Genomic DNA, 22132 nt, shown 5'->3' with positions numbered 1-22132 from the left:
AAAGTAAATGACTAAAGTCAGAAACTCACAAATGTACTGGAGACAAAATGTACCTAATTCAAATTTCTAAAAAAGAGCATGTGATTGTTTTAACTGTATTTTTTATAACGTTTACAAATGAACAACAACAAAAATCCAGAAAGGCCTGATTAATAGCACCTTTTAATAGCCTTTCAATAGCACCAAAGTGCTACTACTTTCTTGAGGGAACCAAAAATTGAGAGATTATGCTTCCTGTAAATATCCCCTATAAAAATCTTTCCAAACCCAGTATGATAGACGACCACTGCATTAAGAATTGGGAAAACTGAGTTCTGTCTTCATCCTGCCTTTTACATAAAATCACTTTATCCCTTTGACTTCAGTTTCCATGAAACAAAAGTGTCAAAGTAGATATTCTCTGAGATCCCTCACTTAAAAAAAAATTATGGTTCTATACAGAATCAAATGTTTGTTGTAAATTCCTCTAAATTTATACCTCTAAAGATTCTCAAACCTTAATACTTGCTTTTGATATGTTAATGGAGATTCAAACTGACTTACGGAGAAAACAATTAGTGTCTAGGGTACAGGAAATTGCTCTGTTCTTCATCTAGATCCAATGTTATTTATCTTTTTTTCTTTTGTACTTTTCTACTATCTCTTCCTGTTCTTCTGTGTGTTCTTATTATAATCATCAACATCATCACAATTATGCATATATATGTATATATCTTTTTCATTAATCAGTAAGCTTCTGAGGATAAAACATGTATCCCATTCACATTTATAGTCCCAATAGCACCTAACCTGGTGCCCTTTACAACACAGGGGTGCTACAAACATCTGGAACACATGCACAAAAACCTGTGATCATGAAACCCGCAACTTAACTCCTTTATCTGGTTTCTCCTTGAATTTCCAGTCAACCTCAGAGTTAGAACTCAAATAGATGGTCAGTATTCTTTCCACTATACCATACTGATGATGGTTTTAATGATACTTATTAACAATATACATTACTATTCAATGATGAACATAGGCAGGAAAGCAATCACTATTCGTCTCTGAATGGCTGAGCTGATGATGTGACCCGAATTCAGACACTAAACACTTAAAAGGTCATTTCAGGAAGAGGCAAAACATAGAGGATTGAGGGCTGTATTTTGTTTAATCTCCTTAATCTTCTGCTGTTCTTTAGCTTCAAATTAGGCTGAAGCTAGCACCCAGAATGCTGCTGCTGACCTCAGGTAACACCCCTCCCAGAGCCCAGCAGTGGAGCCTAATTACCTTTGAGATCAAATTAAAGCTCCTTAATCATGGAGTTTAATGTCCACCACCAACTGCGCCTTCAATAACTGCCCGACTCACAAGCTCTCATGAGCTTTGCTACAGCCAAGCAAACTATAGATTTTACCCTGGCGCAGTTCTGAAACAACACACGTGGGATTCCCGAACCTGCTTCTTTCCACTGATCACACCTTTCTCTCTACCTCAAATTCAGTGTCAGACTCACCTCATCAACAAAGCCTTTCCAGTCTCTTCCATTTGAACCCATTCACTTGAATCATTCTTTCAAGTAAATATTTAGCACCCCCAATAGTTAAAAATTTGAATAACATTTTATAAAGCATTTACATTATCACATGTAATTTTTATAACAAGCCCTTGAGCTATGCAGAGCAATTATTGTCTTCCATTTTACAGATTAGGAAATAGTATCTTAAGGATCACATATAAGTAATAAGGGGTAGGAGTGGGACTCGAGCTCAAGTCTTCAATGACAGACCTCATCTCTTCAATGTATATAATATGTGTGTATGTGTATATGTATATACATATACTTACGTGTATATATATATATAATATAATTATGGGTTTTTATAGAATATATATATTTATATTATTAATATTATATATTAATATATACCATTATATACTGATACACAATAAAGTTAATATATTAACATATTAATATGTTATGCTATATATTCTATGTATAATAAAATATATAAATTATATATATTTTTCTATAAATGTCTATGATTTTTGTTTTATTTATTTATTGTCTTTTTCATTAGTGAGTTCCCTGAATAAATGACTCCCTCACCTTCCCCAAAAAACTTCCCAAACTGTATAATATAGAAGTTTATTCTTCTTTGTTAATAGAAAATAAGAAGGAAGAAACAAGAATGGTTATTCTGTGCTATTGGAATTCCTAATTATAGTTAAAAAAAAAAAAAAACCACTTAGCCAGAACTTAGCTACTTGGTATCCTTATCCATCTAAACCTAAGAATCAGAAAGTAAAGAAATCAGGACTTCCCTGGTGGTCCAGTGGTTAAGACTTCTCCTTCCAATGCAGGGGGTGTGGGTTTGATCCTGGTCAGGGAGCTAAGATCCCACATGCATCAGTGGCCAAAAAACCAACACATAAAACAGAAGCAATATTGTAACAAATTCAATAAAGATTTTTAACAATGGACCACTTAAAAAAAATCTTAAAAACAAAAAGAAGGTAAACAAATCAACAGCCTCTGAGCAGTTAAATAATAAATGCCTTTTACTTTCAGATGCACCCCTCAGGCCCACTCAGTCTTTCCTTATTTCAGACCTATTTCTGAGGAGCTTGGCCAGTCCACAGCATGAAGATGCAAACACAAGGTGTGGAGGCCTCCGCTCCCATTGCTACCACCCCCATCCGCAGTGCATTCCCCACTAGCAGGAGTGGCTACATGATTCTGATGTTCTCTCTTGCTGAGCCCAGACACAGCCTCAGCCTGGCATTCTAGACCACCAAGGGTTAGTTACTGGTCATCTTTCCCACAACTAGAAGCCTTATCTCAGGCTCCTCCTGGAGAAAGACGGCATAATCTGAGTGTGAAAATGATAATAACTGCTATGAATAAAAACATTTCAAATATTTTTTACATCCTTGAATTTATAAAGATGCTTTTTTTAAAAGAAGGTCACCTCTGGAGGATACACTAACCCTTTATTCTGAAAACAGATAAATTAAGGGAAAGATTAAATCAAGCATTTAATTTACCTTTCCTATAAAAGATGCTCCTCAGGGAAATCATGGAGCTGATGTGGAAAAGTTATTCAACTAATAAGCAGTGATAGAATTAGAATGTCATTACTTCAAACCTCTAATGAAAAAATGCCTCTAAGCAATGACAATTAATAGCTTGTAAAGCCATTACACAAAAGGCTGATAGGAAACGCTATAATGGACAGACCAGGCTGGCAACACCTGAACCACTGATGAATCTTGAACATCACAAAAAGAATGGAGACCCAGCCACTGCATGCCCTCTGGCGTGGTCACTAGGAAGCATGAGGTACTACCTGCAGTACCACCTATAAAGTACTCTTGCACAAAATCTGAATCTGATAAGGCTTCTAGGCTAAAACTACCAGTGTATAGGAAAAACAGAATCATGTTAAATGACACCACTGGGAGAGAATCTGAAAAATCCAGAATGTGGGAAATTCTAAGGGACAAATGATCTGGGCTCCTCAACAAATGAATGGCAGGAAAAAGTCTCAGAAAATAAAGAGGCCACAGCCAGGCATATGGAAACCAGCAAGAAGCAAGAGACAACAGCAAGAAAGATAGAAAATTGATAAAGAGCCATTCCAAGTATTTAAAAGGCACTTCACATGGCAGCCATTTGGTGTCAGGGCAAACCTGCATTAAAAACCCAGCTTTGCCTCAAATCAGTCCTATTCTTGCCCCAATGACGTGTATCTTTGTAAATGTGACCCTCATCATTAAGAAAATGTCAATAACTATCTATAAATATGTTAGGAAGATACAGAAATCCATAATTTGCTAAGATTTCTGTAATAAATAACAGAGCTTTGGGTGTTTGAACTGATAATTTAAACTATATGAAAACAGAATATAAGTGTAGATGAGGATATGGAGAAATTGGAATCCTTGTGCACTGTTGGTGTAAATGTAAAATAGTACAGCCGCTGTGGAAAACAGTATAATGGGCCTTCAAAAAATTAAAAGTAAAATTACCGTATGATCCAACAACTCACTTCTGAGTATACGTTCAAAAGAATTAAAAGCAGCATCTCAAAAAGATATTTGCAGACCCATGTTTGTAGCAGGACTATTCCCAATAGCTAAAACATGGAAGCAACCCAAGTGTTTATCAAAGGATAAACAGATAAGCAAAATGTGATATATACATGCAGTGGGATATTATTCAGCCTTAAAAAGAAAAGAAATTCTGACACATGCTACAAAACAGATGTATCTTGAGGACATTTTGCTGAGTGAAATAAACCAGTCACAAAAAGAGGAATATTGTATGATTACACTTATATGAGGTCCTTAGAGTAGTAGTCAAAATCACAGAGACAGAAAGGAGAACGGTGGTTGCCAGGGGCTGAGGAGAGGCAGAAATGGGGAGTTCTCATTTAATGGGTGTAGAGTTTCAGTTTTACAAGATGATAAGATTTATGGAGATTAATGGTGGTGATGGTTGCACAAAAACTGTGAATGTACTTAATGCCACCTAACTGTACACTTAAAAATGGCTAAGATGATATATTTTATGTTATGTGTACTTTACCACAATATTTACATTTTAAGAAAAAACTATGTGAAAAAAAGATTCATATATCTAGGATGATTCTTTTCTAGAGGTATCCAAAAAAAACCAAGGTTTTACAGTAGAAACCCCAGTAATGACATAATCAAAATGAATTAGAGTCCCACTCGGGCAGTTTTAGCTACACTAGTCACTTCTATAAGCGGGTACATTTCTAGGTGGAGACAGTTCTCCTTCAGGAACTCTCAGAATTAAAGAAATTCAGCAACATTTTTCTGCATGAAATGAATGCAAAGTATTTGAAACAGTGTTGATGACAGACGTGCTTCATTTTCCAAAGAAGACGCTTTTGAAATTCTCTTATGAGATTAAAACTGGAATCTACATTTTAAAGAATCACAGAAGAAAGCAAAATTGTTTACACCTTTTACAAAAGAACATCTGTGAGCAGTAAAACTATAGTTGCAAATTCTCCAAATGTTGAGCTTGAAATAATGCCATTAACACTGTATACAAAGAAGTTCCCACACTGGCTCTGAGATTCCTATACAGTCTGCCCTTTGTATCCGTGAGTTCCACATCTGCATATTCAACCAACCGTGGATCAAAAATATTCTTTAAAAAAATTCCAAAAGTTTCAAAAAACAAAATTTGAATTTGCCTTGTGCCAGAGACTGTTTACATAGTATTTACATTGTATTTACAACTATTTACATAGTATTTATATTGTGTTAGGTATGATAAGTAATCTAGAGATGATTTAAAGTACAAGGAAGGACGTTAGGTAATATGCAAATACTACACTATTTTATAAGGGACTAGTGCATCCTGGGATTTTGGTATTGGCCAGAGTCCGAACAAATCCCCATGGGTACTGAGGGACAGCTATAGGTGTCAGGGCAGCCAGGAGAACACTGCTGCCTAATAAGTTTAATCATGACAACAGAAATGTGAGATCAAGTCTGTGTCTCTTTTCAGAGCGCCAGAGAAGGAGTGTGTGTGTGTGTGTGCTTGTGTGTGTGTGAGTGAGAGAGAGAGACAGAGAGAGAGAGATTGATTTTCTGAGTTCCTGAAGTGGAAAAAATTTTTAAAAGAGAAAAAAAATAAGGTTTGGGCCCCATAATCTGTGCAAACTGAAGCTTTTAACCACCAGCAGGCCATGGATAGACAAGAATATGCCAAATGACAGGTTATCCCAAAACAATTAAGGCAAACCTAAGATAGGAAACTATAGACAACAGTGAGAGGGTAGCTGGGGAGGCAGCATGGTGTCAGTCTGCCTGGGTTCAAATCTCAGGTCCACCCCAGTGTGACCTTGAACAAGCAATTGTGACATCTCTGAACCTCAGCTTTGTAATCTATAAAATGGTACTAATAATCACACTTAATTTGTAGGGTTGTTGTGGAGATTAAATGAGAGAATGTAGGAGAAGCCCAGAGCAGATCATTCTGCATCCAGTCAATGGTCATGACTATTATTTCTAAGAGCAATATGACCTGTGCCATTTTTCTATTTCCTACACAGCAGCCCATGTGACTCCCAAATCTATTATTTCTAGCCCAGACTTTTTTCCTGAAACCTAGACCACTTAATGAAAAGAAAGAAGAAAAAGACTGAAGCATAAAAGAGTCTAAAAGACTCTGAAAAAGACTTTCACTAAGCTGCAAAGATCTGCTGCAGAGAAAACTGATTTAAAACACTGGAATTTATTCATAACTATACAAAAGGGAGCAGGCTTGCTGAAGACTGTCTGGCCAAGGGTGGGGTCTTACAACATGGAAGAAAGGCAACACGTATTCAGATATTAAATATCTTTAGAACTTGTTCCTCGTGGTATTATTTAGCAGGGAGAGGGTACCAAAGGGTGTTTTTCTCAGTCTTTTTTCTTTCCAACTGTGGTTTATTAAATGTCCTCTAGGCACTGGGAGTACAATGGAGAGTTGTATTCTGTGTTCTCATAGGACAAAGGAAGTTGAGGAAGACAGACAATTACGGCAAAACATGATAAGTGCCCTGTGACAGGGGAAATCTGCTATTTTCTGCAAATAGCTACTGAGGCTCTGAGTGAGGAGGTCAGGGAAAGTGTTCCTGAAAGAAGTGATATTGGAGCTGTTTCTCAGAGGATGAAGAGTAAGCCACTGCCGAGAATTAGAAAGAGTGCTCCCAGGGAGTTCCCTGGTGGCCTTGTGCTTAGGACTCAGGGCTTTCACTGTCATGGCCCAGGTTCAGTCTCTGGTCGGGGAACTGAGAGCCACAAGCCGTGCGGCCAAGAAAAAACAAAAGAGTGTTCCAGAACATGCCGAAAGGCTGGAGGAGAGAGCAAGCGTGCCTCCCTGGAAGAAATCAAATCTTTGAGGATGGCTGCAGCCCAGACTTTAATGCAGAAAATGGTGAGAGTGGAAGCGGAGAAATGAAAGGGGTACCCCGTGAACCGGTTAGATAAAAAGACTGGGTTTTATTATTGGCAATTGAGAGCTGACAACTGATTTTAACCCAGGAACGACATGATTGGGTTCTTCGTTTTGAAGGGTTATACTCCCTGCAGCATGGAAAAGGGAAGTGGGGGACATGAATTAAGTGGAGGCCAGGGATAGAGGGCTCTGAGAGGGGCCCAAGTGGTTAGATGGTAGGTAGTGGAATTGTCAGGAGCTGGAGATTGATTTCATGGCGTTGGAGTGAGAAAGAGGGAGGAAAGGGCAACTCCTAGATTTCTGCCTGTCGAGGTGGAGGTAAAATGCTACTCACCAAAGTAGGGACACTGGAGGGAGAGGAGCTGGGGAGAAGGGAGGGGAAAGTGAGTGGGTCAGTTATTTCCTTTGTTCCTGAAGCACTTGCAAGAAGTCCAAGTAGAAATGCTCAGAAGGCAGTTAAACACGTGGCCCTTGAGAAGGAAACTTGTGCCGAGCCTGAATGTGCACATCCAATGTGGCCCCAGCAGGACCCTGATCCTGGAGGAAGCAGACAGCAAGAGGAGGCACCAGAGTGACTACTCTCAGGAAATAGGTCAGAATCATCAGAAAACCAGCCTGATGCTGAAACTGTGGCTCTACTACCTCGACTTGGGCTCATCAATCTGCTGCATCGAACTCCTCTATAACCAGCCAATCCTAATGGACAAGCCGTGGACCAACAAGGACTTGTTTAAACTGATACATTAGTCTTCCTTGTGGAGCTCTGTGGCTTTGCCTTTGTAAGCCCCACCCTTGCCCTTGGTCTTCATCAGGGCTGCTCCCTTTTGTATATTATGAATAAATCCCCAATGTTTGAAATCACTTTTCTCTGCAGCTTAGCTCTCACTATGCCTCAGGCTCCCCCCACCCTTCATTTGTCTATATCTCAAGAAAGAGGTCTGAACTAAAAATAATATATTCAGGAGTCAAACAGCCTACTGCATAAGAAATAATTAGAAAAATGCCACAGGTTATACGGCCCTTAGAGATTAACAGTGCACATAACCGTCTGAGTGGTTCTGAGAAATCACTTGAGAAAAAAACAACCTGCTTAACTTTATTTAACGCAGTCTAAATCATCTGACCCTAAAATGTTTCTTCCTTCCAAATAACCCTTACAGAACTAGTGTTTGGAGAACATTTTGATAAATGATAGTTTAGGCATTTTTCATGAGGTAGGTTTGTTGGTCCTCTTATTTGTATAAATACATATATTTTATAACAAAAATAATATCAACCAAGTTACATGATTTTTCTCAGCTATCTCCTCACTGAAGTAGTCTCACTACTAAATGCCTTGCAAACCAAGGTACTACTACTATTCACTCTGCCAGAAGAGCTACAGTTGTAAGCCTATTCTTCAGTAGGAATTAACCAGCCTCCAGAGAAGTACATCTTTAAATGTGAAGGCTATCAGGTACTTTAAGAACCTGAGGGAAGTTAGGTACCATCTCCCTGGAGGGACAATTGCATATCTTCCTCTAACATATACAATCAAGGGCTTCACAACCCTAAATCTCAGGTGAAGAATTTCTGCCGTACATGGCACTAAAACAATTTAAACCTATTTGATGATAGCCAAAGTAACAGTACTCTTGAAATCAAAAGTCCTTTGCACTTGGACCTCATATGAAGCCCATCCTTTGATCAATAACTAAAGCCAGTATCTCCAGTGCCAACTGCCTTCTAGATTCCAGGTTTGCCTGTAGCTCTGCAGCTGGCACCGTCTTTCCAATCAAATTCTAATATTTGCCACATTGTTCTATAGTGCATTATAGATTTTCTCCTGAAATTCATGCTTTCAATATCCTATTTGAACTCCCCATTAAAGAGGCCAAGTAATAGTGAAGGACTCTGAAGAGCTTACCTGTTTATGGTAGAAAGAACACTAAAGTGACAGACAGGAATTTTTCCTAGAATCCATCATTTACAAGGTGTGTAATCCTGGAAAAGTCACTCTATTTCTCTAGGCTTCATATTTTTCAATTATGAAATGAGTACAATAATTGAGGACCTTTCTGTCTCACAATGTTGCTGTGACAAACCAATATGGTAATGCCCAAGAAAATACTTTGGAAATTATAAGGTTACATATAAATGTAAGAGATAGTGATGATGATGATCATGATATCTCTAACTACTATGAATGAGACCAATAATTATTTATTCATAGTATTATAGTTGTTGGTTCTAATTTTATTGTGAGTCATCACCACTTGGACAATAAGTTGTATCTGAGCTTGAGTTGAAATTTCCTATGTAAGGTAACTGGCAGTATATCAGATCCACTGCCTTTAGGTGTGGAATATGGTCACCATCTATTTTATAGTCTTGCTACTTGGTTGTTGTTCTTTAATGTTGTGCTCAAGCCACAGGTGAATTGTTTACCACAACTCTTGCTTTTTAAATTCAAATAAGTGAATTAAAAAAAATAACTTGCCTGAACAAATGCTTCATCTCTAGGAATTTGTCCTTGCAGTTTCTCATTTCTTGCATTGAAAGTATAGTCATTACACAAGTTAAATTATAGTTTCTATCTAAGTTTTTTAAAGAAATAGATTAAAAGCATTTGGACTATTAGTTACCTGCCTGAGGATATAAGAAACAGCAATGTCAATTCCCCCTAGATTCTAACCTCTCTTTGACAGTCTCACGCCTGGTCTCTGTTCAGTCCCTCCAGCTCTCTTCAGGAGCTATGTCGAGGGCAGGTACAGACCCATTTATACACTAATTGTGGGAGGGAATCTTAGTCCCTACCATGTCCCACATTATTACCAAATCCTAGTGGCATCCAACAGGTAGAAAGAAGAGAAAACAAACAATTCCATCTTTATTTTGAAAACTCACAAGGCTAGTTGCAGATGAAATTAAATATATTTTAAAGCCCTCTTGAAATAAAATTTTTACATAAAGGCAGATGTTAGTGTAACATAATTTATGTGGTATATAAGCCATATCAAGACAGCCTACCTAAAAAAAAGATTATATGTGAAGGAATTTGTATGACTGTTAGCATAACTGACGTCATCTTGGGCCCTTACAGTTTCTCCTGTCCTTCTGCTGACCCTACCCAGGACCGTGCTGTGCAGTGAATCACTTCTCTGTCATCAAGGGCTTTGTAGGTAATAATCATAAGGACCAGGTAGCCTCTATACTCTTTTAGTCCCCAAACAATGATGAAAACCTTCCCTGACATATTCCTGGCACCCATGAGTCTAGTGACCCATTCATAAACGCTGTTTCCAAGCACGTACCCCCATACCCCAGGTTCACTATAAAATTGTCCCAGTGGCCCCTCGGCAGTGCAGAGTACAGCTGTGAATGCTTCCAGATCATTGTCTGCCCCATTCCAATCCCACCCTGTACGTTACTCTATAATAAATCAATCCACTGATTATACGGAGCTGCCTGCCTCATTTTTCGGTCTTAAGATGCTTCCTCAGTTCAGTGGGCACTTTTCGTTCCCTTCGTCCTTCAACAGAATTCAGAGAAGTCTACATTTGAAAGTAGAAATTTGGGACTACGACTAGATTCAGTTAATCCATTCATTTTACTAATTCTTTATAAAGAAACAAATAACCACTGAATATAGGGTGGTTTACGCCAATCTGTCCATCCATCATCTGTCAGATATGGTCCCTGCATGCATGGCATTTATAATCAAGTGGGAGAGAAAATCAAAAAGAAAGCCAACTGGTATGTAATTCCACATTTGATGAGTTCAGTGAATATCTATCGAGAAAAAGATAGGAGGTGAAGGGGCCTACTTTGCTCGGAGGACCAGAGAAGGCCTACCTGAGGACATGACAGTTAAGCTCAGAACTGAAGAGAAGTCTAGGCAGAGAGAAGAGTGACTGCAAAAACCCGAAGGTATGAAGGAGCTTGGAATGTCTGAAGAACTACAGGAAGACTTGTGCTAGAGTCCAGTGAGGGGAGGAGGAAAGGATGCTGGATCAGATTGGTCAAATATTGATAGGCCTGGTTAAATGTTAAATTTCGATCTAAATGCAAAGGAAAGCTTTTGAAATATTTTAAGCAGGGGGGGTTAACAGATCAGATTTACTATTTAAAGGCAAGAGGAGAAGACAGAAAGATTAATTAAGTAGCTGCTACAATAGGCCAGACAAGATATGCTGGCTGTTTGGACTGTGGTGGTGGCAGCTGGGGGGGCGGGGAGTGGACATTTGAGATGTATTTAGGAGGTAGAATGGAAAGGATTTGGCGGTACATTGGAAATTGAGGGTGAGGCAGTGGGAGAAATCAAGGATGACTCCTAAGTATCTGTCTTGAGAAAGTAGGCAGGTGGGGGCTATGCCAGACCCTGTTTGAGGTCAAAGATGACTCACCAGGTGCCCAAGGATCACCCTCTGCCTTGGGCTGTACGAGTGGATGCACTACTTTAATTCCACCAGGTGGTACAAGTGATGGACTGAGGTTAATTTTAACCATATTCTTCACAGTGTGCTTGTTAGCTATCCAAATTGTCTTCTTTTTCCATGTTGAATAGAAAATACGATCACCAAAAAGGGACATCGCAAAAAAATTGTGCCTAAAAACAACAGGAAAAACACATAAAGAATGGCAGAACATTTCTTCTGGGCTTATTAAAGTTTCACTTCATTTCAATTTATTGTCTGAATTTTAATCACCTAGGTTTTCAATTGTTTCTCATTTAGGGTTAGAAACAGATGTTAAGTTTAAATTTTTCTCTATGTAGCCACAATCTTAATTAATAGGATACGATTTTTAGCTCCAGATCCATTGTCTCATTCTTTGGCCTCTCAGCACATAAGTGTGGTGAAAATAAAATAGGGAAGAAAACAGGAACAGGATAAGAGTGGACTTCAGGTTGTGTCAATTTTGCACACCTAATTGCTGCCTCTTGCCACAAGCTAGAGTCAGTTGCTGGCAAGATAGCAAATCAAATGAAAGACAGATGCTTCACAAAACACATGACATAGTAATTTCAAAAAGAATAACTATAACCAGCATGTGAAAATTTATTATATGCCAAATACTCTGTTAATTATTTTTATTTGTGTTTCTTTACTTAATCTTCACAATAATCCCAAGAAATAGGTCCTATTATTATCCCCACTGTATGGCTCTCAGCATAACTGATGCCATCTTGGGCCCGTACAATTCCTCCTATCCTTCCGCTGACCCTACCCAGGACTGTACTGTGCAGTAAATAACTTCTCTGTTGTCAAGGGCTTTGTAAATAATAGATATTGTTTAATAATCATTAGGATCGGGCGGCCTCTATGCTCTCTTAGTCCCCATAAAATGATGAAGTCCTTCACTGTCGTATTTCCAGCACCCACAAGACTTAGGAATAAATCTTGACCGAGGAATGCACTTCCTGTTTCCAAGCACATATCCCCATACCCTAGGTTAACTGTAAAACTGTCTCAGTGGCCCCTTGGGAGTGTGGAGTGCAGCTACAAATGCTCTGGATCGCTGCCCACCCAATCCCACCCTCTGAGAAAGTTACCCTATAATATACTGATCCATTGCTTATACAGAGCTGCCTGCCTTGCTCTTCAGTCTCAAAATACCATTTCAGTTCAGTGGGCACTTTTTCTTCCCTCCCTACTCCAACACCCACATTAAAGGAAACAGGATGAGAGAAGTCGTGTAACCTGCCCAAGTCACTCACCTAATAAATAGTAAATCTGGGACTTGAGCTCAAGTTTTTGGACTCCAAAATCTGTACTAAACCACCACACCAGTTTAGCTGACAAAAGTAAAATTCATTTATCCCACAAACTTCAAATGGCAATTGTGTTATTATATACCAAAAGCAAAACTTACTGTGTGCGATGTTTGCTAAAATGGACGGAACCTCCATCGTAATCACAGGAACAAATACGAGAATTGCTTCTTTCTCTATGGTACTGAATCCAAAAGAGCCGTTTATCAAGCACATCCAATGACACAGCTGTTATTTTCTCTGATGTCTCTAACAGAAGCTTCACTTCCACACCACCGAGATCTGCTCTGTGAAGGCTGCCCGCCACCTCTGAAGACCAAAACATAAACCTGAGGGCAAACACATCACGTAGACACATAATTGAATGTAAGGTCACTGAAATGGCTGACTTCTCTCAGTTTTTCACTAATCCCCGGATGTCTGCACAGGACGAGTTTGACTATTTTGAATGAAAATTCAATTCAACAAATATTTATTGCCCTGTTACGGCAATTTCGTGTGATTTCAAGTTAGAAGGAGAATTACGCTTCTCTAGCAGGAAACCATGGTAGTCAACAGTGCTACTGGTAGAGCGAGCCTGGCTTAGTTCAAACCCAGGCAAACGCCCTATTGAAAATGGTGTTTGTGCATTGTAAAAGAGAGTCTTGGTCTCAATCAGGAGGTCTCTTTAAGTCAAAATGTTATGATTCCATGAATTTCAGATTTTGAAATATATTTCAATGTCCAAAACCAGCAGAATTTACCTTTCTACTGGATCAACTGCTATATTTGCAGGATATTTTAAGGCGCTTAAGAGAACACGGGAATTGTTTCCTTTCATATCTGTTACTGTAATGATTCCTTCCTGTTGATTTGACCAAATAAGTTCTTCATTGATCCAATTTATTGCCATTCCTGAAACATTTTTCTCTATCTCGCATATTTTCTGTAAAATCAAATTTTAAAATTGTTATTAATATTTCCCCATTCACAACAAAATTGTTTTTATTGTTATGTATCAAAGTTTATTCTTTTAAGTTCTTGTCATTTTTGTGCATTCCCAAAATTTAAATGATAAACTAGTCATAGATACCATGCCATTATTCAGATGCAGCAATATTCATCCTCCCATGTGAATATTTCTGGGCATAGTATTTATATCACAGCTTTGAGATGAAAATTTATTCTATATTTATTGAAATTAGGCAATCAGCCATAAAGTATTAATAATTTCAACTATAGTAACAGTGGAATTTCCATGCTACCTTAAGGTTAATTTATTCAATTCCATTTGCTAACGGAATTTTCCAGGTTCTCACCTGAACCCAATTCCAAGCTTTGCTAAATTCTGGCAAGATTCCCTTGGAGTTTGTGCATAGGGGCATTAAGTAGATTAATTTCTTCTGGCCCCTCTTCCTCCCTTTATAAAGGGACCTTCCAGGTCCCTCCCTTTCTAAAAGTCCTCAGTGCCTTCAGGCTCTGTCCCCAGGATCTGAATAGCAGGGCTTTTCTTTATGCTCTCTCATGATAAAAACAACTTAACCAAACCTCAGTTATCTCCTAGTTCCAGCATGTGCAGGTAAACCGGTCCTCTAGGTGCGTGGAGGGTGAGAGATTGGAGGAAGCCCTGATTTGTACCATGGCAGATTTCTGTGGTGGAAATATTCCCACAATCACTGATTTTCAGCTACCAATGTGAAATCAGCAAACACAGAGTTGGGCAGAAATCAGTCTCAGAGTCTGTGCTATTCCTACATCCCATACAAAGTAATCTAGCCAATCCATTTAACTAATTGCTAAGATATTAGTTCACCCTGGTAAATTGTTTGCCTTTTAATGGTTGTCCTTTATAAACAATGTTTTAACCCAAAGCAGGGACTAATACTAGTGGATTTTAGGCTTCAGGCCAATCCTTTCTTAATGACTTGCCACAAATTCCACAACTATTTAATGCTTTTTCCTGTTCTCTGACAGGAAACCCTCCAAATTCTTAAACTCAAGATTTTGAAACTAGTCTACAGATGGCTGGAGAGTAATGAGTAGCCATCTTTGTTAAAAGTGAGATTAGTAAGTATTAGAGATGTGATAAAACAGATTAGTGCCTAATTGAAGGCTTTAAGAATAATTGGAGGGAGAAAGTTGTGTTTAAAAAAAAAAAACAAACCCAAAAACAAACAGCAGGCACTTTGTGTTGGGAATAAATGCTTAAGGTTTCTCTGGCCACCTGCTCTCGGTAATCCATCTCCCAGGAGAGACCATTCCTGCTGGGACTCATTTAAGGGTTCTACTAATTAAGAAGAAAGATAAAAGATCTTTTGTATGTGATTGAAGCAAAATATTTTATATCTATCACCTGCTTTATTATTTTTTTTCCAGAGTGTGAACACCTGGAGGATAAAAAGAAAAAAGATTTTCTTCCTAAATATTAGGTGCACAAACCCATGACAGAGATTTTACACAGGTGAGACAGGGTTTCTCCACCTCAGCGCGATTGACATGCGGGGCCTGGTATTCTTTGTTGTGGGGGACTGTCCTACATATTGTAGGATGACTAGCAGCATCCCTGGCCTCTAGCACATCTTCTCTTCTCCCCAGTCCAGTTGTGACAATCAAAAATATTTCTTGACATTGCCAAATGTCCCCTGAGGGGCAAAATTGCCACCAGCTGAGAACCACTGGAGTAGAAAATAATCATGTAAATAATCTGTTTTAACCATAAAATGGTGATCTGGCTTAATAAACTTACATCTTTTCAAAATTACATTGAAATCCTCACTTTCTCCTGTTGGGGACTTCTGAATAGCAATGCCACATGCATGGGCTTGTTCAGTAACATGATACCACAGATGCAGATTAAATAAATACCTACATATGCCAGACGCGTATTTGCAATGTAATGTAATTTTCATTTATCTATATGTTATGAATTTGCTATATCATATTTGACAGCCTGTTCAAAAATCCCTCGAATGCCATGGGAAATGGTACTTTACCTCTTGGCTTGTCCCATTCAGAAAAACTCTTTGCAAAAGTTGTCTTTCTAGATCGACCCAATAGATTCTTTCTTCACTGTAATGAAAATCCATGATCGTGGATATGCCAGCATCTGCCACCAATTGCTCATGATTAGTTCCTTCTAAGTCAATCCTAAAGATCCTGTTTCCATGGGAGAAAATTAAGAAGGGTGCAGGAACTGCATAGGAAGAAAGAAACCAAACAGTATGTTTTCAATGATATTTTATCTGATTAAGACAAAATACTTCCCCATGACAAATAGCACAAGCAGAATTAATTTTTTAATTTTTTTGGTTGTGCCGCATGGTACGGCATGTAGGATCTTATTTCCCCAACCAGGTATCGAACCCGCGCCCGCTGTTTTGGAAGTTTGGAGTCTTAACCACTGGACTGCCAGAGAAGTCCTCACAATTAATTTTTTAAGTCCTGCTTTTATATTTTAAAAAAATACCATTGTTTAGATAATAAAGACTTCCTGTAGATGTTCACAATTAACTTTGTAAATCATTTTCTCCACAAATTGATTGTAAGAAATGAACATTGCCAAATTATGAAAAAAGAAATATTTGAAGAGAAAGACACTTTCTAGCTTAATAATGTTATTTTTATGTTCAAAAAGAAACTACCTACTGTATTCTATTGTAAAGAGGGTCTGTATGAATGTCAAATTTCATGATGTAAATTGGAAATAAAATTTCAGATATTACCGTTTTGGAAATGGATCTCCCTCCTCTAGTCTTACCTTATGAACAGAGCATCCAGGTTACTGACAAAGAAGAACATAGTGAAACCTAGAGGTCTTGAGCGGAATCAGGAAAAATTGAAATGCTATCCATGAAAGCTCTGAAATATTTTGTCCCTGTTAACATTGCCACATAAAATTTACGACTCCCAGTTAAATTTGAATTACATGCATATTGCATGGGACATCCTTTACCCTAAAAAATTATTCACTGTTTACCTGAAATTCAAAATTCAAGTAACTGAGTGCCCTAAACTTTTATTTGCCAAATCTGAGTAGTGGACCTCAGTGGATCTCTCGATTCCTACAAGGCCTTTCCCTGTATCCTAACCCTATGCCTGGGGTCCCATCCTGTTCCAGGTGATGACCATCTACCCACTCAGACTTCCAAGTACTCAACACCTGCTTGGGAACCTGATACCTCTCTTTGGAAATCTCAGCAAAAATTATTGGCCGACTGCACATAGAGCTTGCCTCCAGTGCTCCAAGACGATGTCAGGGGACCGTGTCATACTCTGCAGCCACGGTTAGCAAGGGTTAGTTTCCTTGGTCTTTCCTGACTGAGGATGAGGAGGCTTCTGCCATTCTGCCTTTAGATAACTATACCAGTTAACCACTGGGATGAGTGGGGGATTGGAGAAGAATTCTAACATATTCTCACTGCCCTGCTGGGCTGACTCCATTCTGTTTTAATATTAAACCTTAATTACTTAATGTGACATAATAAATGTGTTTACTGTTCTAAGGATTTCAAATGATGATGAATTAACATCCTCTTACTTGGGGATTATGTTCTAGAGTCAGAAACATTAGCTCCACTTTAGAGAATATATTGGAATAGAGATACAAGAGAAGGGAGAAGTGTAAGATCGTGAGAGTTTTGAAATAGGTGCCTTTATAAATGTCTAAAAGAATTGGCTCAAATCACTCTTCCCATATCTTTTCCACAGCACAAGACCCCTGGCAGAGATGTGTAGGACAGCCCATTCTCCATTGCCATTCTAGCTGTAGAATCAGAGGTATCACAGGAGAAATGGAAAGGGCATTAAACTGAGAGCCAGGAGGCCTGGTTTCCAGCCCCGGCTCACTAGTTTCTCTGGCCATCTCACAGGACCTCCCCAGCCCATCTCAGAGGACTACCGGGGAAAGAAAATGAAATTATAGATATGAAACTATTTCATTATTTGTGAAGCACTACACAAATATGATTTGCCATTACTTATTCCCACAACCAAGGTCTCACTACGTAGGGTTGTACCACTGTTCAGGTTTGAACCCGTGGACTAGAATGTCGTTATAACTCATTTCTCTTATAGCAATGTATCACGGAGAAAAGGAAGGCATAGGAAAAGACACCCTAAATAGACAGCTACTAATCTGTGGGCCACAGATTGCTGCAGGCCTGTGGATTTGTTGCCAGGAGTCCTCCCTTTGAAATGTGTACCATGCATCCTGTGTAAACTGAATAGATGTGTCAATACATGTTATTAATTTCCTAATGCATTGATACATTGATGAGATCAATAAAACATTTGATTCATTCCAAAGTACTACTAAATAGGTTTCCAGGTAAAAAAAAGGAGAAAGGAAAAGCACTCTAAACATTTTAGACAGAACATAGCATAATGCTTTGTACATAGTAAGTACTCAAAATTTTTTCCTAAATCAATAAATTAATGAATAAATAATTGTATTTTTTAATTTGTCTGGGCTTTTTACCAATATGAATGAAGACATAGACACTAGCAGATCTATCAAATTAATAAAAGCAGAATCTATCCTATGGTAGTTATTTTACTAACAACAACAATAATAATAATAACAAACTTTCACATCCTGGTCTCATTTATCCTTAATATAACACCACGGGCTAGATAGGCCAGACATTACAGTCAATGAATCAAAGAGAAAAAATAAATCTGAAAAACACTTAGATCCATAAAACACAGACCATAGCATTAACTTCGATAGCTTTTCAAAAAACAAATATTTATGAAAATACTAAGTATGAATAATGAATACATTTTATCTTCAGATTTTTCTCACTCACAGGTGAATCCTAGCATCCAGTGTTTTACCATAGCTCTCAGAACTAGAAGACCCTAGACATTACCTAGTTCAGTGTTTCCCAAAACTGTCTGTTCAAAACAATCACACAGGGTGCTCTGTGCGTGCGCGCGCGCGTGTGTGTGTGTGTGTGTGTGTGTGTGTGTATCTTTTGCAGATCCCGTCCCTGCAAATTCCATTTCAGTAAGGCCGGGCTGAGGACTAGGAATCTGTTTTTTGAACAGACAATCCAGGTGATTCTTATATCTTGGTGAATTTGGAAATCGTAGATCTAGTTCAGAAGAGGAAATTCAGCGACGCTTCCCAGAGTCCCACCTACATTTGATGGTGGAGCTGGAATTAGAACCCATGTACTATCCTCCCAATGCAGTACTCTTTCCTGCATTGCTCTGGGTTATGTGTCAAGACATTACAATCTTCATTTTACTTCTGTAACAGATTTTTATTCCACCTCCCTCAAAACACCATTCCTACATTGTCAGCATCATTTTGTGTAAACCAGGGCCTGGGATGAATATTTGTAAAAATGAATTGTAATATGATTTAAAAGAAAGTTAAAGACTTTGAGAATTAGGCCTGGTGAAATAGTCATTAGACTGTAGGACACTGGAAATGATAAATAAGTTAGTGTTTTTTCAAACCTGTCAAAGACTCTATAAACACTGGTGTGTGGTACAATCTGTGGATATGTCAGCAGGGTGTGTATGTTTGAACAGCTAAACTTTCCCATGTCAAAACCCGCAGCATTTACTTTGGGTGCAGTTCAGTGAGAAGGAAGTGCATAGAAAATCAAACATCATGTCTAAGGAATACAAACCCAAAGACAGCAAACAGGTCACAGCAAATCAATTGGAACCTCTGACTTCTCAACCTGGGGATTAGTAGGGGATCTTCAGGAATTAGAAAGGAGTCCAGAATGTTTGGAGCACATTGAAGATCTGGGGCCTCCAGAGCACAGAGATCAATTATAAAAAGCAGTTTTTGATTGAAAGGGGTGGGGATGTGGGTGGCAGAAACAGAATATTTCACAACCATCACCCCTTCATCTGCTCTGAGTCTGGAGGAGCAGCCCCACCCAGGTAAATGAGAAGAGAAATTGACTGTCTTCTTTGGGCCTTGGGGGCAAAAGCTCGTGGGACCTGGTTAACACATCAAGGATACTGGCAAGCATGTTAGCAAGACATGCCAACGCTTAGTCTTCTCAGGCCAACACTGCCACCTGCCCTCACCGCCACAGGTTTCCTGCTCTAAATCTGGAGGCAGACTGAAGAAGGCTCACAGGACAAAAGAGAAAATGGAACTCTGGACTTTCAGGATTCAATGACACTATGAGAAAAGAATGTAGATTTAAACTGACAGGCCTGATGTAAGAAAGCCTGACACCTCCTCACCTGCTCCTACTTAAACCCCTGATAGGAGTCATTTATTCCTACCTCCCAAGGGGCTGACTTGAATAATATCTGGGTTTTACGAAGTGCAGGAAGTTTTATTTCACTCTAAAAGACTATCCTCATCTTCTTTTTTTCAATTCCTTTTCCTTTTCCTAAAAGGGCACACATTTACTTTTTGAGCAATCACGGCTTTCTTCTCAGCTTACTCATTAAGGTCAAAATTCAGGACAGGTGAGATAGAAGCCAGGTGGCTCAGAAATAATACATTGAATACAAACAGCTTATACAACTCAATAACAAAAAACCAACCCAATCAAAAAATGGGCAGAAGATCTAAATAGACATTTCTCCAAGAAAGACATATACATGACCAAAAAGCACATGAAAAATGCTCAACATCACTAATTATTAGAGAAATGCAAATCAAAACTACAATGAGGTATCACCTCACACCAGTCAGAATGGCCATCATCAAAAAATCTACAAACAATAAATGCTGGAGAGGGTGTGGAGAAAAGGGAACCCTCTTGCACTGTTGGTGGGAATGTAAATTGATACAGCCACTATGGAGAACAGTATGGAGGTTCCTTAAAAAACTAAAAACAGAACTACCATACGACCCAGCCATCCCACTACTGGGCATATACCCTGAGAAAACCATAATTCAAAGAGTCATGTACAACAATGTTCATTGCAGCACTATTTACAATAGCCAGGACATGGATGCAACCTAAGTGTCTACCAACAGATGAATGGATAAAGAAGATGTGGCACATATATATAATGGAATATTAGCCATAAAAAAAATGAAATCATGCCATTTGCAGCAACATGGATGAACCCAGAGATTATCATACTAAGCAAAGTAAGTCAGAAAGAGAAAGACAAATACCATATGATATCACTTATATGTGGAATCTAAAATATGACGCAAATGAACGTATCTATGAAACAGAAACAGACTCACAGAGATAGAGAACAGGCTTGTGGTTGTCAAGGGGCAGGGGGCCAGGGAGGAGGGAACAATTGGGAGCTTGGGATTAACAGATGCAAAGTATTATATATAGGATGGATAAACAACAGGGTCCTACTGTACAGCACAGGGAACTATATTCAATATCCTGTGGTAAACCATAATGGAAAAGAATATGAAAATATATATATATGTATAAGTGAATCACTTTGCTGTACAGCAGAAATTAACACAACATTGTAAATCGACTCTACGTCAATAAATTTTTTTTTTAAATAAGAAATCATACATCTAGAAAGGTGAGCCAGGAGATGTGAACTTAAATTGCTACCAAACCAAAATTGGGTCCTCTTGCCTGTGCACAGTAAAGCCAATCTACAGACACCAGGTTGTGGTTTGAAGGAAAGTGCAGCATTTATTGTAGGGAGTCATACAAGGAGTCCAGGACAGCTAGTGCTCAGAAACCTTGGACTCCCCCATGGGTTACAGCAAAGCATTTTTAAAGGAAGGTGAGGGAATGGCATCCCAGGCTGTGTGATCAGCTCACGCACAATTCTCTGATTGGTTGATGGCGAGGTAACAGGGCGGCGTCACAGGGGTTAACTATATTCATCCTTAGGCTCCAACAGGTGTGTGTTGGGGGCAGTGCTGTGTGCTCACGGTCATCAAGTAGTTAATTTCTTCCATTTGGTGGGGTTTTAGCATCTGTAAAACAACTCAGGAAACGTGCATCCAATACTGTTATCTAGGTCCTACAAAGAGGAGCTGAAGCAGAGGGGAGGGGGAAGGGGTCTGTCGTGGGACGGCCCCATAGCGTCCTGCTCGGTTACAGAATCTTAATTCTGTAAGGAAAGCTCTGAAAAATGTGAAGATTGCCACCCTAGTCCCTGAGTGGTGGTAGAAATGAGTCATCTGGAGCAAAAAATTGTCCCTTCCTCACCCACATTCTCATTATCAAGCTAAAGAGAATCCATTACCAGGTCCTCAGGATAGTAACTGAGGCTAGCAAATTCTAGAAAATTAAACTTGTTCTTTTCAACAGAGCTGCTCAGAGTCTTTAATGTGCTATTATACACTTTGATTCTCCAAGAAGGTGGGTGGTAAATACCATCAGAATAGTAACAGCCAACATCTTGAGTGCTATCTCTGGAGTAGCACATTAAATGCATTATTTGATTTAATTGGGTAATGTTAGGAGGTAGATGCTCCCGGCATCTTCATTTTACAGAAGAAACTGAAGTTTAGAGCCACT

At 38.8% G+C, this 22132-nt stretch overlaps 1 protein-coding gene across 1 annotated transcript in view; it reads right to left on the bottom strand.

Annotated features, from left to right (window-relative positions):
• The window catches only part of EGF (epidermal growth factor), a 90763-nt gene that overhangs the window by 53419 nt on the left and 15212 nt on the right, over positions 1 to 22132 (bottom strand). Inside the window, exons 2-5 of the mRNA XM_059923428.1 lie at positions 15686 to 15885; positions 13457 to 13638; positions 12815 to 13042; positions 11347 to 11549 (exon numbers count right to left, since the gene is read on the bottom strand). Coding sequence (XP_059779411.1) covers positions 11347 to 11549; positions 12815 to 13042; positions 13457 to 13638; positions 15686 to 15885 — 813 coding nt within the window. The remainder of the gene's footprint in view (positions 1 to 11346; positions 11550 to 12814; positions 13043 to 13456; positions 13639 to 15685; positions 15886 to 22132) is intronic.

The sequence above is a fragment of the Balaenoptera ricei genome, chromosome 5 (genome assembly GCF_028023285.1).
Source record: "Balaenoptera ricei isolate mBalRic1 chromosome 5, mBalRic1.hap2, whole genome shotgun sequence".
In the NCBI taxonomy this organism is placed as follows: domain Eukaryota; kingdom Metazoa; phylum Chordata; class Mammalia; order Artiodactyla; family Balaenopteridae; genus Balaenoptera; species Balaenoptera ricei.
The sequence above is the reverse complement of the archived record's forward strand: the minus strand, read 5'-3'. Positions and strand labels throughout refer to the sequence as shown.